Raw genomic sequence first — 16,671 nt, 5'->3', positions numbered from 1 at the left:
GAACTTCCAAATAGTCACTGATTCTATGTTACAATCAAGACTCCCAGGGGAGGGGGGGAAGGAAAAGAAGAAGGAAGAAAAATTTAGAACTCAAAATCAAACGAAAATGAATGTTGAGGTGTAGCTAGGTGGCATAATGGATAGAGCATCAGTCCTGGAGTCAGGAGGACCTGAGTTCAAATCCAGTCTCAGACACTTAATAATTGCCTAGCTGTGTGACCTTGGGCAAGTCACTCAAAACTCAATTGCCTTAATTTAAAAAAAAATGAATATTGAAAACTATCTTTACATATAATTGGAAAATATTAAAATACTATTAAATGAAAGAAAAAAGATTCCCACAACATTCCCCACTTCAGTAACTGTGCCATTGTGAGTACTAAGAGGCATAGGGAAATAAAAGATCAACTTCCCATTTGGCACCTTAACCCACAATCCCAAAGTTTATGGCTCCTGGGTCTCCTGCTTCTAAAATAAAGCTCACAGCAGTAATGACGTTCCCATCATGGATAGACACTGCCTCTTCCAGAAGTTGGAGCTTGTCCTGTAGGGAGCGGAATCTCTCTAGGGAGCAGACCTGGTAGGGCAAAAGGAAATAAGAAATCAGATTAAAGATCCCCAAACTGTACAACTAGCTTTGAGTAAGTCATATTCCCAAACTCTCTTTTCAGTAACTTTCCAGAGTGGCACCAATTTCAGGAAGTACCACTGGTAACAAAGTCTTAGTTGTTACATCAAGATCCCCAGGCACTCTCTAAACCTTTCCCAATTAACTTTGTAGCCTAGTGTTGTAGTCCTGAGGAAGTCTTAAAATTTGAATCACCCGACCACAGCATATCCCCAAGGCAGATCAGCAAGGCTATCAGATCATTCCCACATGTCCTTTCCCTTCCATCACATACACACTTCTTTCCATTCAACCTAAGCCAACTACTTCTTTAAGTGGGCACAAAACCTTTGACCTGTTATGTTCAGTTCTTTCAGAAATCATCTAAATTCATTAAATGACACAATAGGAATATGAAAATGAAAGACACCCCCTTCCATAGAAACAATGCGCCCAATATCCCAAGAATTCCCCCACCCTTCTTTCCATAATGTTCTTACCTTACCCTTCTGCAGACGCCTGACTGTGTCACTGAGGCTCCAGTCACTGCTGTAATCCTGAAATATTAGCAGCTTGTGAACCCCACTGAGATCAGAGGCCTGGGTATTGGGATGCCAGTTCCTCACCCCAGCCTCACAGGTACCAGGAGGGCTTGATCTTAGGTGGCTTGGTTGACTTCACAAGATCCTTTGTCATGAAGGGGGAGGTTTTTAGTAGAGTCAGATAGAGAAGGGAGAAGCTGGAAAGTCGAAAATGGCCTTGATAGGAAACTGAGAGCTAGTGTTTTTCTGGCTTATTGAAAGCATTGGAAAAAGGGGAGAAAGAGGAACTCTTTCCTGTAACTCTTCAAAAAGACACTATAAATGGAATCAATTAGTTCAAAAACCAGAAACTCGAAAGCCACTATTTAAAATTTCCAAACACTAATGTTAATTTGGGGCAATATCTGTGCATTCATCCATGGCCCAAGCTTGTGGAAGATTTATTACAGCTGCTTCAACACACACACACTCTGGATTGTTGGTCCCAGAGAGAATTCTTTGCTCAGGGATCAGTTGTTCTTTCTGATCCATTTCACTACAATCTCTGCCTAATTAAGCCCCCATTATCAATCCACATGAAAATCAATGGATTTCAAAGTATAGGTCCTAATAGTAACGCACCTTGTATTCACCCTTAGGTCTTCGAAGCTCTGGAGCATAGTTTTTGGGAGGTACATCTGAGAGGGCTAGGGAAGAAAAGGCAACAGGCTCAATACATCCTGAATTCTGCCTCTTGTCATTTCTCCCTTTAAGCACAGCTTCCTTCTCTTAAAGGTTCTCTAGCATATAGACTTAAGATCAAGGACAGTGACTCCCTCATGTCTGCAGACAAAGCAAGACATTATTCTACAATTAAGTCCTACCATTAGAAGGGGATGGTGAGGTGGGAGGGAAAGAACATGTCACTTTATCCTTTATAAGGCTAAAATATTTCCTTCCACACATTTAGTGGTTCTTCCTAAAATCAGAGTACCAAAAGGAGTTCATCTGACATGCCTCCTAGTTCCCCTAACTCTTCAGCTTGTATATTGGACCAAAAACTATTACCCACAGCAAGCAAAGGAAGACAATCCAATCCCCAAAGCCCAATGCCTACCATCTGAAAGGGACTGGAAACTCCCAAGTCCGCTTCTTCCTAAAGTCAAAGAGCATATGAAGAATAAGACCCAAGGTTCAAGCTAAGATTGTCCAGGACTGTAAATAATCATAAACATCCACTGAGAACAAAATAGTTAAGTAACAAATAAAAATTGGCTTTTATATCAAGCTTAAGCTCTGTACCACTATTTTATATACATACATCATTTCACTTGAGACACATAAATGTTTTAATGTTAACTAAATGTTAACTAAATGTTTTCATATTAACTAAAAAAAAACCTTGCAAACACAACTATTGAGAATTCTGAAATCACAATAAAAGTATTTTAAGCAAATTCTTTATTAAAACAGTCATATTTAGACAATATTAACAAAATAAATATTTTTCTAAGGCTAAAATGTTAAGAGCAAGTTTTTCTTATCCCCTAGAATCCTTCCCTATAGAAAAGGTTTAATCACAATTCAAAAATACTGGCACTGAAAACTGATGTTTCCCCCAGTGGGAGTAAAGTCTTGGTCACATGATCCAAATCATGAAATGTATGCTTTTGTTAACTGGGATGGGGTTCTTTTGTTTGGCCTCCACAGATATATAATTTGCCTTTATGAAAAATATAACTTTTTATTAAACTACTATGGCATAATATATACAGACCAGGTTTGAAATAAGAAAAACCTGGGTTCAAATCCTGAGAGGAAGGGAGCTTTAGTTCTCTAAGGTTGGAAAGACAAAAGTAAAGGCTTCCCTTTAATTAGCTTAAAAAGCTTAGACAGACAATATAGAAAAGTATTTTTGGTCAAGAATTTAAGATGATAGCCCAGCCAGGTCAGAGGATCACAAGTGTTATAAACTGTCAAGGGACTGGCTGAATTAGATGACCTGTCTGAAGGGTCCTGGTGTTCCTCACTTGTCTCTCCAACCTTGCAGAACTCAAACTCCTTGCTTCTCTCATCATCTACAGTAGAAAAAAGCAATTAAGAAGGCTGGGATATGCCCCAGCAACATACTGATATTTATATTTTTTTCTTATATTTTAGCACAGTGGGGCACATGGTAGGTGACTTTTACTTAAGTCTTAATTTCCTCTCAGTTGTAAAACTGAGATCTTTTTACCTTCTAGAAATTAGCCTAAGATTACACAATAGAATTGAGTTTGTGACCTACCTTAAAAATCATCTCATGAAAGATCACAGTTATACCACATCCTTCCCAAAGTAATGAAGATCACAGGCCTTAAACACCATCTGGTACAATCCCAAAATTTTAAAGATGACAAAACTAGGGGGCCCAGAAAATGTATGTAATTTGCCAGTTACCTGCTCCATACAGATAAAAGGCAGTGCTTGGATTCAAGCTCATGTCCTTTGACTCCAAATCCAACATTCTTCCCACTGCACCAATGGCACTTTGGCCAGTGCCAACCCTACTAACCTAGATCCAAAGACACATCCCCTTGATCCAAACATTCAAAATTCTCCACAATTCCTCTTGCCCACAAAGCTTTGGACAGTGACAAAAGATTACTGAATTAGTTGCCAACTCCAACAAAGCATTTTTCCACATCATTTTCCAGAGTAAAAGAAAATGTTGAGTTGGATCTTCTAATGCCTAAGGGAAGAGGAAGCTTCTCACACCTCCTCTTTCTTTACCTTTGAAGAAGCTACTCAGAGAATAGGAGGAGATGGGCTTGGGTAGTGGAGGATAGGAGGATAAACTGCTTCTAGTCTTCAGCTGGTCACGTCCCTCAAGGGTGGGACCACCACTGGAAGCTGTCTCTTTGATGGACCAAGAGATGCCTACATGACAGGAAGAAGTCAAAGGGTAGATTTAGTAAACTTTAGGCAGAAAAATAAATCCCCATGCTTCTATCTCCCAGGAAGTATCTAAAAACTTCACAGATGATCAGGGCTTTGTAACTGATCCTACCTCCTAAAATCAGAGAGGACTTTGGGTAACTACAGGAGGAACTAAACATTAATAGTTTAAATAGTGTTCAATAATGGCTGGGTGGCAAGATTTGGTAGCTAAGTAAACATAGTGTTATGACAGAGCTATGAAAATCCATTCACAACCATAGTTCACTGACACAGCAGTATAGGACACAGTAAAGAATGAATAATTGTACTTTCTGAGAAAAAAGGATGAGAATGGCATATATACTGTAAGAAGCTATTGCTTTTTTGGTTGGTTTATTTAACAGTTTTTCTGTTGCAAGAAAGGATTTAGAGGATTTTGGTGGAAGATGGGGGTTAAATGGAAAAGTGAATGGGATATAAGAATAAAACAAAGGTATAAATAAAAAACATATATAAACACACATATAGTATATATATATATATTTAAGGTAGACAGGCAGAGCATGGTGGCACATTCTCTGCTTTCCGTTGCTGGGGAGACTGAGGCTGGTGATAGATATCTTCAGGAATTCTGAGCTATGGTTGGGCAAGGATTAGGCATTTGCTCTTAAGTCAGAAACCTGAGAGTAGAGGCCTAAGTTGCAAAACAGTCCAGTTGGGAAAATAAGGAAATTAAAACTTCCATGCTGATTAATATGGGTATCTACCCTTGTCACTGACTGCTGCACTTCTAACCAGGGCAAGATAAGGAGAGTCAATCTCAAATGGAAAAAAAAGGAGACAGAACAGCTCTTTGTTACATCTTCCATGGACCTTTGAAAAGGTAGTGTGTATGAAACTTGTCAATCATGAGGGCTTGGGTTCAAATTCTGTTTCTTATACCATGGGCAAATCACTTAACCTTGCTAAGCCTCAGTTTCTTCATCTGTAAAAGGAAGGGGGTAGACTAGAGTGCTTTTAAGGTTGCTTCCAGCTCTAAATCAATTATTCTATAATCATCTGACCCTACAGAAGCTCCCCAGGCAAGGACAGACTTTTAAAATGACAGACAGAATTTTGAAAGAGAAAGAAAGGGAGGGAGGGACATTAGTTTTGGGTTTGTTTTTTTTTTTTGCAAGGCAATGGGGTCAAGTGGCTTGCCCCAAGGCCACACAGCTAAGCAATCATTAAGTGTCTGAGGCCAGACTTGAACTCAGGTCCTCCTGACTCCAGGGCTGGTGCTCCATTCACTGTGCCACCTAGCCACCCCTAGAGGGACATTAGTTTTAAGTTGATGGGTCATTTATTAAAGACATAAAACTTAAGAATGACCTCCTTGGATTTCTTCTACTTACTCCCCACAGGTTCTCCACTCCAACTGACCCTTTCCAGGTCATCATCATCATCATCCACAATGTCCCGAAGGCTGTTCACTGCTCGTTTGGACTCCTTCAACTGCAAGTGGACAGAAATTTGAGAATCTTAAATCACCTCTACCTCCTACTGCCCTCTATCAGCATCCAAACTTATTTAGCAAGATGATAAAAGAATTCGGCATATAAAATCAAAAAACTGAATGATTAGTACTTAAAAGAAAATTCATTTAACATACCCAAAATGCTCACAAAGAAAAACAACAAAGGAGATTGATTACAGAAAATAGAAGTTGGGTTTCAGAGAATCAATTTTAAATTATTTAGGGCTTTCAAGCTCTAATCCCAGACAGAAGTGTGTTTGGGTGACTTGGTATGTGACCATGTTCCCCTAGAGTTTTCTCTAGCAAATACCATCAATAATTTTCCTTCTTTATTTTTGATGCTGATTTTTGAACCCATATTGGACTCAAATGAAAATCTTGATTCACTCCCCACTCTCCAATCCTATTCAGTTTTTAACTTCCTCTGCCCATCTCTTCTGGTTTGTCCATTTGAACCCTTGCTATGTAGTTAGCAACACCCTAGGGTGTGCTGCTCCTTCTCACACTTTTTCCACTGAGTTCATGAAAACCCGGTCCCTCTCTGGAAAAAATTGCATCTCTGACCAGTATCTTCAGCATGTCAGCAGTATCTTTTCTTTTACAGTTGGCAAATAACTAGGAGAGATAAGCATACTCCTTCAAAGGCCCAATCCTCCCTCTACCACCTTCTCTTAGCAACTTCTTCTTTGAGGTTCATTCTATCTGTCAGTATTATTCAGTCCAGATCTTTGATACTGTAATGAACTTAGGCACCAAATCACTCTTGTTCCTAGGTCAAGGAGTCTAATACTTAGTTTACTTCTATAACCTGACCTCTACCCTCACATAAAGGGACTTCAAAACACACCCTTATATACCTTTTTGAACTTAACTTAGCATCTTTATCTTTATGCCCCTTCAGTTACCCATAAAGATATCTTAAGATATTATCATCAACAAATGGTACCAGAAAATATGATGTAAGGAGAAATACAATAATCAAAACTGTAAAATAATTTTACAGCAAGTTTATCTGATAAAGAGCTCATTTCTCAAATATAATGAGAAGTCAGTCAAATTTATAAAAATACAAGCCATCTCTTAATTGATAAGTGATCAGAGGATATGAATAGGCAGTTTTCAGACAAAGTAATCAAAGTTATCCAAAATTATGAAAAAATGTTCTAAAACTGATTAAAAATGGATGTTATTAAAAATTGATTAAAGAAATGTAAATTAAAACAACTCTGAGCTACCAATTCACAACTATCAAAATGGATAATATGATAGGAAAAGGAAAATGGTAAATGTTGGAGTGGATGTGAGAAAAACCAAGATACTAATGCACTGTTAGTGAAACTGTATACTGATTTAACCATTCTCTGTAGTAATTTTGAAGTTTGCTCAAAAGGCTATAAAACCAAGCAACCCTTTGATCAAGAATACTGGTACTAGATTTGTAGCCTAAAGAAGCTTAAAAAGGAAAAAAGATATATAAATATACAAAAACATTTATAGTACCTTTTTTTTTTGCAAGGCAGTGGGGTTAAGTGGCTTGCCCAAGGCCACACAGCTAGGCAATTATTAAGTGTCTGAGGCCGGATTTGAACCCAGGTACTCCTGACTCCAGGGCCCGTGCTCTATCCACTGCACCACCTAGCCGCCCCCTATAATAGCTCTTCAATGATAGCAAAGAATTGGAAAATGAGGAAACACTGGGGAAAGGATGAACAAGTTGCTGTATATACTTGTAATGGAATAATACTATGCTATAAAAAATGATGAGTAGGATGCTTTCAGAAAAAGTTGCTAAGATTTACATGAACTGATGCAAAGTAAAAGGAGCAGAACCAAGACTAACAGCAATATTGTACTATGATCAACTGTGAATGACTTAGCTATGCTCAGCAATATAATGATTCAATTCCAAAGGACTTAAAATGAAAAATACTATATCTCTCCAGAGAAAGAACTAATGGAGTTTGATTGAAGATTAAAACATATTTTTTTCTTTATTTTTCTTGTTTAATTGTTTTGGTCTGTGTTTTTTTTTCCACAACATGACTCATGTAGAAATACATTTTAAATGACTGCCCAAGGGGCAGCTGGGTGACGTAGTAGATAGAGCACGGGCCCTGGAGTCAGGAGTACCTGGGTTCAAATCTGGCCTCAGACACTTAAGAATTACCTAGCTCTGTGGCCTTGGGCAAGCCACTTAACCCCATTTGCCTTACAAAAATAAATAAATAAATAAATAAATAAAATTAAAATAAATGACTGCCCAAGTATATCAAATTGCTTGCCTTCTCAATGGGAGGGGAGCAGGGAAGATGGAAGGAGAGAGAAGGATAGAATTTGGAACTAAATTTTTATATTCAGCTCCTTCCTATGCCTTGTCTATATGTGCTCCTTCTAACTGCTCTTATGAATACTTCATATGAGTTATCAGTATCTTCTTCCTATGCAGGAATACAAGCAAGCAGTTCAACATCATTAAATTCCTCATAATTAGTCCTTCTCATTCATCCCCTCTGTGGTTCACCTGAGTCCTGTACTTGGAGATCAAACTTTCTGTTCAGCTCTGGTTATTTCAATAGGAAAGTCTGAAAGTCCCCTTTTTCATTGAAAAATCCATCTTTTTCCCTGAAAGATGATAATCAGTTTTGATGGGTAGTTGATTCTCAGTTGTAAACCCACATCATATTCCAAGTCCTACAAGTCCTTAATGTAGATGCTGACAGATCCTATGTAATCCTGAATATACAGCCACGCTAGTTGAATTGTTTGTTTCTGGCAGTTTTTAGTATTTTCTCCTTGGTTTGGGAGTTTTAGAGTTTGGCTATAATATTCCTGGAAGTTTTCTTTTGGGATCTCTTTCAGGAGGTGATCAGTGAATTCCCTCAATTTCTATTTTATCCTCTGCTTCTAGGATAACATGGCAATTCTGCTGTATTATTTCTTGAAAAATGAAGTCTAGGCTCTTTTCCTGGTCATGACTTTTAAGTAGTCCAATAATTTTTAAATTATCTCTCTTGGATCTATTTTCTTTTTTTTTAAATTTAAGGCAATGAGGCTAAGTGACTTGCCCAGGGTCACACAACTAAGCAATTATTAAGTATCTGAGCCAGATTTGAACTATTTTCTGGGGAATGGTAGGGGAGAGATATAGGAGAAATCTAGACAATGTTAAAATAAAAGATACCAAGAAATTAAAAAACAAAGTAACTGAAGCTGAATGGTGCAAGATTATAATGATCAAGCTGGGGTTCCAAAAAAGAGAAGTTAGAAGACATAGCCCTTGCTTCTTATTTGTTTGTTTGTTTATTTATTTTTTGGTTTTTGCAAGGGTTAAGTGGCTTGCCCAAGGCCACACAGTTAGGTAATTATTAAAGTGTCTGAGGCCGGATTTGAACTCGGTACTCCTGACTCCAGGGCCAGTGATCTATCCACTGCATCACCTAGCCGCCCCAGCCCTTGCTTCTTTACAGAAGGGGTGGCCATGAGTACACATCACATCACACAGTAGCACATCTTTCATAAACTGATCCCTTTTACTTGTTCTTTTTAAATTTTCCTTACATGCTAGCTCTCTGGGAGGAGGAGAATTCAATACAGTAAAAAATATAAAATTTTAATATCTCAAAAAAATTTTAATAAAAGTGGACCTTTTAGGGGCGGCTAGGTGGCGTAGTGGATAAAGCACCGGCCCTGGAGTCAGGAGGACCTGGGTTCAAATCCGGTCTCAGACACTTAATAATTACCTAGCTGTGTGGCCTTGGGCAAGCCACTTAACCCCATTTGCCTTGAAAAAAACCTAAAAAAAAAAAAAAAGAAATAGTTGTGGAAAAATAAGAATGCTAATTCACTGTTGATGGACATGAGAAACAGGTCCAATCATCCTTGAAAACAATTTGGAATTATGTATGAAAAAGTCCTGAGTTGTTCATAACCTTTGACCCATAGGTCCCACTATTGGTTTTATACCCTCACTGAGGTTAATGACAGTAAGAAAAGATTCTCAGGGGTGGCTAGGTGCAGTAGTGGATAAAGCACCGGCCCTGGAGTCAGGAGTACCTGGGTTCAAATCCGGTCTCAGACACTTAATAATTACCTAGCTGTGTGGCCTTGGGCAAGCCACTTAACCCCACTGCCTTGCCAAAAATAAAAAGAAATGCTTCAGAAAAGTGGATCTTTTTCTTTTATTCCTATCATTTCTTTCCTAACACTTTTCCTTTTATGATCTTAAATATCTTCCAAACTACAATTTCATAGAATTCAATGTGGGAGCTAGAAGAAACCTCAAAAATCATTTTGTTCAGCCACTTAACAGATGAGACAACTGAACTCAGAAATGATAAGTAACCTGTCTAAATCATATTGTTAGCTATTGGACAGAAACCTCTATGAAAGATGCTTTTGAGAGGGAGACCAGTTAGAATGCTGATAAAGTGGGGTAGCTATGTTGCTCAGTGGGTAAAGCACTGGCCCTGGAGTCAGGAGGACCCAAGATCAAATCCAGCTTCTTTAATACTTACCTAGCTGTGTGATCTTGAACAAATCATTTACCCCCATTGCCTTGCCAAAAAAAGCACTGACAAAGTGAATTTCTGGTTAGTAGTAAGAAAGACAGATATACTTTCAAATCTGCAATGACTTTGACAATATACCTGGGAGAGTTCATCATCATCATCATCAAATGTGAAAGCCTTGAACTTGGAGCTGTGCCAGTACTCCTCCTCATCAACTTTTGTCCGATTCATCTGAGGCAGAGAGAAAAGAAACATTCTTAGAGAGGCAGGTTGGTACCATGGAAATGATGTTTCAAAATGTAGTCAGAAGTCCTGGAATTTAATTGAAGTTCTGACTTCTGCAAATTATTTTACTTCCTCTGTAAGCCACATTTGTAAAAAAGGAGATAATAATATTTGCACTTTTTTTCAAATGAGTATTATAATAATAGAACTTTTGTGAAGAATGTACTTTGCAAACATTTAAAGTATTATATAAACTTGAACTTTATAAGAAAAAAGATACATATCCATCTGATTTCCCCAAAATTTATTCTAAAGCACTAGAAGGTTTAGTTTTATATTATTTTGTTTACTTCTCAGAAGTCTAGGAGAGATGAGAGGCCCTAGAGCAAAGATGTAGCTGACTAGAGAAGTCAAATGAGGAGGTGATGAAAGAAACAAAATCTATGAGGCCATCAGAAAGACCCACCTTCAAATACTCTCTCAGATACTTAATAGCCTGTGGCACTCCTGTCCTTTGCTTCCTCATCTGGAAAATGGGTATAACAGAACCTACCTCACAGGGGCTATTGAAAGGATCAAATAAGCACTTTGAAAATCTTAAAATGCTACAGAAATCCTAGCAATTTTTGTTATTATTTGTATACTTTCTTTCCTATTCCTGGTGGCAGACTTTCTGGATCTACCACTTACAGATGATTCACTTGTTCTCTAGCATAAATGCAATACAGTTCATTTAAGTTTTAACTCATAACAGTGTCACAGTTAATGCTTAGAGTCTACCTAGGTCCAACCTCCTGCTTCTATAGATGAGGAAATGGACAAGCAAGGTCAAGTGATTTTGCTCAGAACTATACCAATGCCAGAGCTGGAGTACAGGTCCTCTGACTCCAGGGCCACTGCCACACACAGATTTAAAAAGAATCTAAGGCAGAGAGCTAGCAAGTGGGTAGAGGTAGGCAAAATAGACCAGAGTCAAGAAGATCTGAGTTCAGGCTCTGCCTCTGACCCATTCTGGCCATGTGACACTAAGCAAATTACAACCTCTCAATGCCCCCAGGAAATTCTGAAAATTGAAGAGAAAATGATACATATCAGTATAGATAAAGTTCTTCACCATAAGCTCCCAAATGCTAAGCAAGTATAGACAGAAAGAACAAAAAGGCTACCATAATTACTTTCTGAATGAATGAACTAGGCAATCAGTGTTAACTGAATAAATACTATTCAGCAAATATTACTACTTCCTTGGCTGTTCCTAAATGTTTTATTTCCATTTAATTTATTTTCAATTATGCTCTAAATGTTTGGGAAGTCAGGCTTTTGATTGGCAAAAGATATGTTAAAAGGCTATATTGGCAAGGAACACACCATAAAAACACAACATAAAAGTACTGTTTTATCTCCAAACAATAAGTCTTGCCCATAACGCAAACTAAACTACTTATGGTAATTGGCTTGAAAAGAGTCTTGAAAAACTATAGCTTAAGTCAAGAACTGAACAGTAATAAATAAATAAATGAATGAATGAATGAATGAATGAATGAATAAATAAAAATATAAAAAGACCAGCAAGCAAAGTATAACAGCAGCTTGGATTTTTCACTTGGCAGTTCTATAAGCCCTCTAAACTTGTGGAAAGTGATCAAATAAAGTCCATTTAAACCTCCTTTCTGGTGACCACAGGCTTCCTGGGATCTAATTACACTAACTTGATAGGGGAGGTGTAGATTTGATTTGTTGATGTCAAATTGACTTCAGGAACTTAATAACCATTCTAGGTAAAAATCAAAACTGTATAGTTTGCTTAGCAAGTGAAACCATAAGAGTTGCAAGGATGCTAGACTTGCAAACTGCACTCATGCTCTGTAAAGCATAAAAGTATTTTTATTTTCTGTTATTTCACAGATACTATTTTGAGAATTTATAAGTTGCACAATGGTATACTACAAGAGACAACAATAATGCAGTATAATTGAATACCTATCAATATAGAAAGATGATGACGAACACATCAAGATCCAGTAAAATATTAAAGAGCAAAATAACACCAAGAAAATATAATAGTTTAGAACAGTAAAATAATGAAAATATAAAGCTTCTGCACTACAAAAAATTTGTGGGATGCTACAGAAAACATTTTTCAATGGTGACCAAAAATTTAGATCAGCTATACCAAAAATCATTCTCAGTCAAGAAAAAGAGTTAAGTGCTTATTATTATAGTCGATTCCAGACCCTCAATCACACTTTCCAACTCTTGAGTTGGAACTAGAACTAGAACTAGAAGAACCCTTAGAGAGCTAATCCCTCTCATTTTGCAGACAATGAAACAGAGGCTCAGTGAAGTCAAGTGATTTGTCCAAGTTTATAAAGTTAGAAAATAGAAGAGCTAGGATTCAAAGCTAACTCAAATCCTCTAATTCAAAATCATGTGTTCTTTCCACTGTTGCCTCTAATATCCTGTAAACTGATCCAAATCACTAATAATATGAGAAATGTAATTTAAAACAAGTGAAGTTTCCCATCATTCTCAGTAAATCATATAAGATAGAAATAGTCAATGTTGGGGCGGCTAGGTGGCATAGTGGATAAAGCACCGGCTTTGGAGTCAGGAGTACCTGGGTTCAGATCCAGTCTCAGACACTTAATAATTACCTAGCTGTGTGGCCTTGGGCAAGCCACTTAACCCCATTTGCCTTGCAAAAAAAAAAAAAACCTATTAAAAAAAGAAAGTCAGTGTTGGAGAAAGTGCAGAGAGGCATGGTCTTATCATTCTGGAAAAGTTTAGAATTATACCAAGAAATGGTCTAAAATATTCATATCCTTTGACCCAAATATCCTATGGCTAAGTATATATCCTAAAGAGGGTATTAATGAGAAGTTACTATAATTAATTAACATTAAAATATTTATAATAGTACTTTAATAGACAATTCTGATACCTGAATATAATGAAATATTATATGAAAGAAAAGATGAATAAGGAGAAATTATATAAAGATTGATATGAATTGATATAATCTGAAATAATGGAGCAGCTACTTGCACAGTGGATAGGGGCTTCTGGAGTTAGAAAGATTCAAATCTGACCTCAGACACTTATTAGCTGTGTGAAATTGACTAAGTTTGGTCCCAAAGAAGATAGAGAAGGATGTACAGTCTTCCTTCTTTGAAGAGGTATGGACTACATGTGTGGAACACTGCATAGAATGTTCATTTTGGTCAATGTGTTGTTTAGTTTTGATGAACTGTTATTTTTCATTAAAAATGATGACTCTATTCTCCAACTGATAAGTGATCGAGAGATATGAACAGTTTTTAGATGATTTTATCAATGTAATTTATTTAAATCATTTTTTAAAATGTCCTAACTTATGATTGTTAGGAGAAATGCAGTTTGGAACAATTCTGAGGTTTATACCTATTAGATTTACTAATAGGACAGGAGAAAATAACAAATGTTGCAAGGGATGTAGAGAAATTGAGACAATGATACACTGTTGGAGGAGTTATGATATGATTCAGTAATTCTGCAAAACAATTTGGAACTAAACCCAAAGGGCTATAAAACCCATGCCTAACTTTGGCCTAATAGTGCCACTGCTGGGTCTATATGCCAGAAGAGATGAATTACAAGAAAAGAACCTCTATGATGAAGAGATATTTATAGCAGCTCTTTTCTGGTGGCAGGGAGCTAGAGATTGAAGAGATGTCCATCGGAAACGGCTGAATTGTAGTATATGACTGAAATGAAATGCTGGAGTAGCTAGTTAGATAATAGATAGAGCACCAATCCTGGAATCTAGAGGACCTGAGTTCAAATCCTGCCTCAGATAACTAAAAAAAATTACCTTGGGCAAGTCACTTAACCCCATTGCCTTGCAAAAAAAAAAGAAAGAAATGAAATGCTATTCTGTAATGGGAAATGATGAACAGGATGCTCTCAATAAAAAATTTACATGAGCAGACGCAATGGGAAATGTGCCGCCTAAAAAGTAATAGCAATATTACAAGATTATCAGCTGTGAATGATTTACCTTTTCTCAGCAATGCTTTCCTTAGAATCCCCCTTTCTCTCCTCTTCCCTTACTTCCCCTAGACAGTTTGGTTGGCACATAAGGGGGGAGGGAAATGGGGCATCACTGAGATAGACTCAGTGGGTAGGGACTTCGGTTTGAGGAGGAAGCTGGGGGGGTGGGGGGGGGGGAACCTCCATAGTGTTCAGCCAGGAAACTGAAGGGCTAGGGGGCCTGGGGCAGCCTAAACCCCTTACCTCTTCCACATCAGCCTTTCCCTCTCAGGACTCAGCAGCACTCACTCAACCTCCACCAGCAGTTTTTCCAGTTGCACATTCAGCATGAGAACACTGAAGGATTTATAAGAAACAATACTATCATTCCAAAGACAGAGATAATGGTATTTGAATACAGGTTGAAACAAACTTTCCCCCCCCCACCACTTTATTTTTTCTTGAGGTTTCTCTTTTTTTGGGGGGGGGGCAGAATTTTTATTCTTACAATTTGACTATGGAAATGGTTTTCATGACGATACATTTTTTTCTTTTTTTTTAAGGTGTTTGCAAGGCAAATGGGGTTAAGTGGCTTGCCCAAGGCCACACAGCTAGGTAATTATTAAGTGTCTGAAGCCATATTTGAACTCAGGTACTCCTGATTCCAGGGCCAGTGCTCTATCTACTGCCCTAGCTGCCCCTTAACTGTACATGTTTAACTAAATCAAGTAACTTGCTTTCTCAATGAGGAAGAAGGGAAAGAAACTGGAATTCAAGGTTTTGGAAGCAAATGTTGAAACTTGTTATTTGCATGTAATGAAAAAACTAATTTAAAAATGTGACTCTTTGGAAAACGGAAGAGGAAGGAATATATCAGAAAATAGAGGTGAGGGGGAAAATGCAAATTTTCAAGTGTTTCAGTTCAAGGCAGGGTAGGAATCATTGGGAAGTGATTTATTTAAGAAAATCGAGCCAAAAAATCATTTCAAAAATAAAATTCTTGGGGGGAGGGGGGTGGCTAGTGAACAGAGGACCTGAGTTCAAATTCAAGCTCAGACACTTAGCTGTGTGTCGTTGCGCAAGTTACTTAGCCCCATTGCCTTGCAAAAACCAAAAAAAAAAAAATCTTGTTAATCATAAGCATAGAAAAGTACTCTAGAATTCATCTAATCCATTTCACACGCCGGAAGGACGCAGGGAGATGGAGTTTCACCTTCTTAAATCAACAGTGCAAGAGCTACAACCCCTTGTGTCTTGGTTTTCCGTCTCCTGCTCCTTTCATTGACGGCAGGTGGGTCATTACCGGGAGAAATGGCTTTGAATCTCACCTCCAACATTTACGGATCCCGAGTAAATCCTACAAGGTAGTAAAACAGCGCTGCTGCTTGGGAGTGCGAGCTATCGAGGTTCAAAGCACGGGCCCTTGTGCGAGTCACTTCCTCCGCGGGGCCCGGGCTGTGCCGCCGGCACGAGTGTTCGCACGGGGCCCGCTTCCTGGCGGGCCCGGTCTCCCTGCCACGGCCGAGGAAGCTGAGGCACAGGCGAGGGGACTCGCCCAAGGTCACACAGCCCCGCCGGGGGCTGCCCTTTCCCTCGAGGGCTGGGCAGAGATGCCGCGCCCCGCCCGCGGGCAGGGGGAAGTCGAGGCGGGGCGAATGCCGGGCTAGGAGGGGGCGCTCGGCGGCCCCGCCCCGGACGCCCCGGTGGGGTGTCCCGTCCGGAGCAGGGGCGCCGAGGGAGGGCACGTCGGTTTGAGGAGTGTCAGGCCGGCGCGGGAGCCCGGGGGCTGGGGGTTAAGAGGGGCCTGGACCCCTTACCTCTTCCGCATCGACCCCCCCGTCTCAGCGCTCAGCCGCGGCCCCCCAACCTCGGCCCGCCGAGCTTTTCTAGTCACGCAGCGAAACCAGCGGCTAACGGGAAGAGGGAGAAGAGAATCGTCTAGGGCGGGGGTCCGGCCGCGAGGCATGCTGGACGTTGTAGTCTTCTTCTCTCCCCTCCTTTTCCTGATTCGCCCTCAACTTGGGTTCTGAGGACTACAACACCCAGAAACGTCACTGCTCAGGGACGGTGAGCTCGGAACACTTCCTTATTTTTCAACGCCTCCTTCCGCCGGGGATAAGCAGAAACTACAGCTCCCAGAGAGCCTCGGGAGCCAAGCTTACTGGTTTCGCTCGTCTTTGGGAGGCGGAGAGACGAGGAGAAGCGCCGAGGGGCCGCTCTGTGTCCTTCCCCATAATCCAGCCGCGGCTGCGTGCCAGTCGTGGGGGAACGGGGGAACTAGGAGGGGGCAGGCCGGAACCTCGAGAACCGGGGCGCCGAGCCCGCGGAGGGTTGGAGCGGAAGGACGCGGTGGGGGGGAGGATCCGG

The 16,671-nt window shown here is 39.6% G+C and overlaps 1 protein-coding gene across 3 annotated transcripts in view; it reads right to left on the bottom strand.

The window, feature by feature from the left end:
- The window catches only part of VIPAS39 (VPS33B interacting protein, apical-basolateral polarity regulator, spe-39 homolog), a 31,562-nt gene extending 14,894 nt beyond the window's left edge, over positions 1-16,668 (bottom strand). The window contains exons 1-9 of one of the 3 annotated variants that reach the window (XM_074235636.1): positions 16,122-16,668; positions 14,569-14,661; positions 10,210-10,302; positions 5,442-5,541; positions 3,901-4,047; positions 2,246-2,284; positions 1,771-1,835; positions 1,108-1,164; positions 485-577 (exon numbers count right to left, since the gene is read on the bottom strand). In XM_074235636.1, coding sequence (XP_074091737.1) covers positions 485-577; positions 1,108-1,164; positions 1,771-1,835; positions 2,246-2,284; positions 3,901-4,047; positions 5,442-5,541; positions 10,210-10,302 — 594 coding nt within the window. In that variant the 5' untranslated portion in view covers positions 14,569-14,661; positions 16,122-16,668. The other 2 variants (XM_074235635.1, XM_074235637.1) reach the window with 2 other exon arrangements.
- Between the last annotated feature and the right edge of the window lie 3 nt (positions 16,669-16,671).

This window comes from Macrotis lagotis, chromosome 4 (assembly GCF_037893015.1).
Source record: "Macrotis lagotis isolate mMagLag1 chromosome 4, bilby.v1.9.chrom.fasta, whole genome shotgun sequence".
Classification (NCBI taxonomy): Eukaryota; Metazoa; Chordata; class Mammalia; order Peramelemorphia; family Peramelidae; genus Macrotis; species Macrotis lagotis.
Note: the sequence above shows the minus strand (reverse complement) of the source record. Positions and strands in the feature narration are given on the sequence as shown.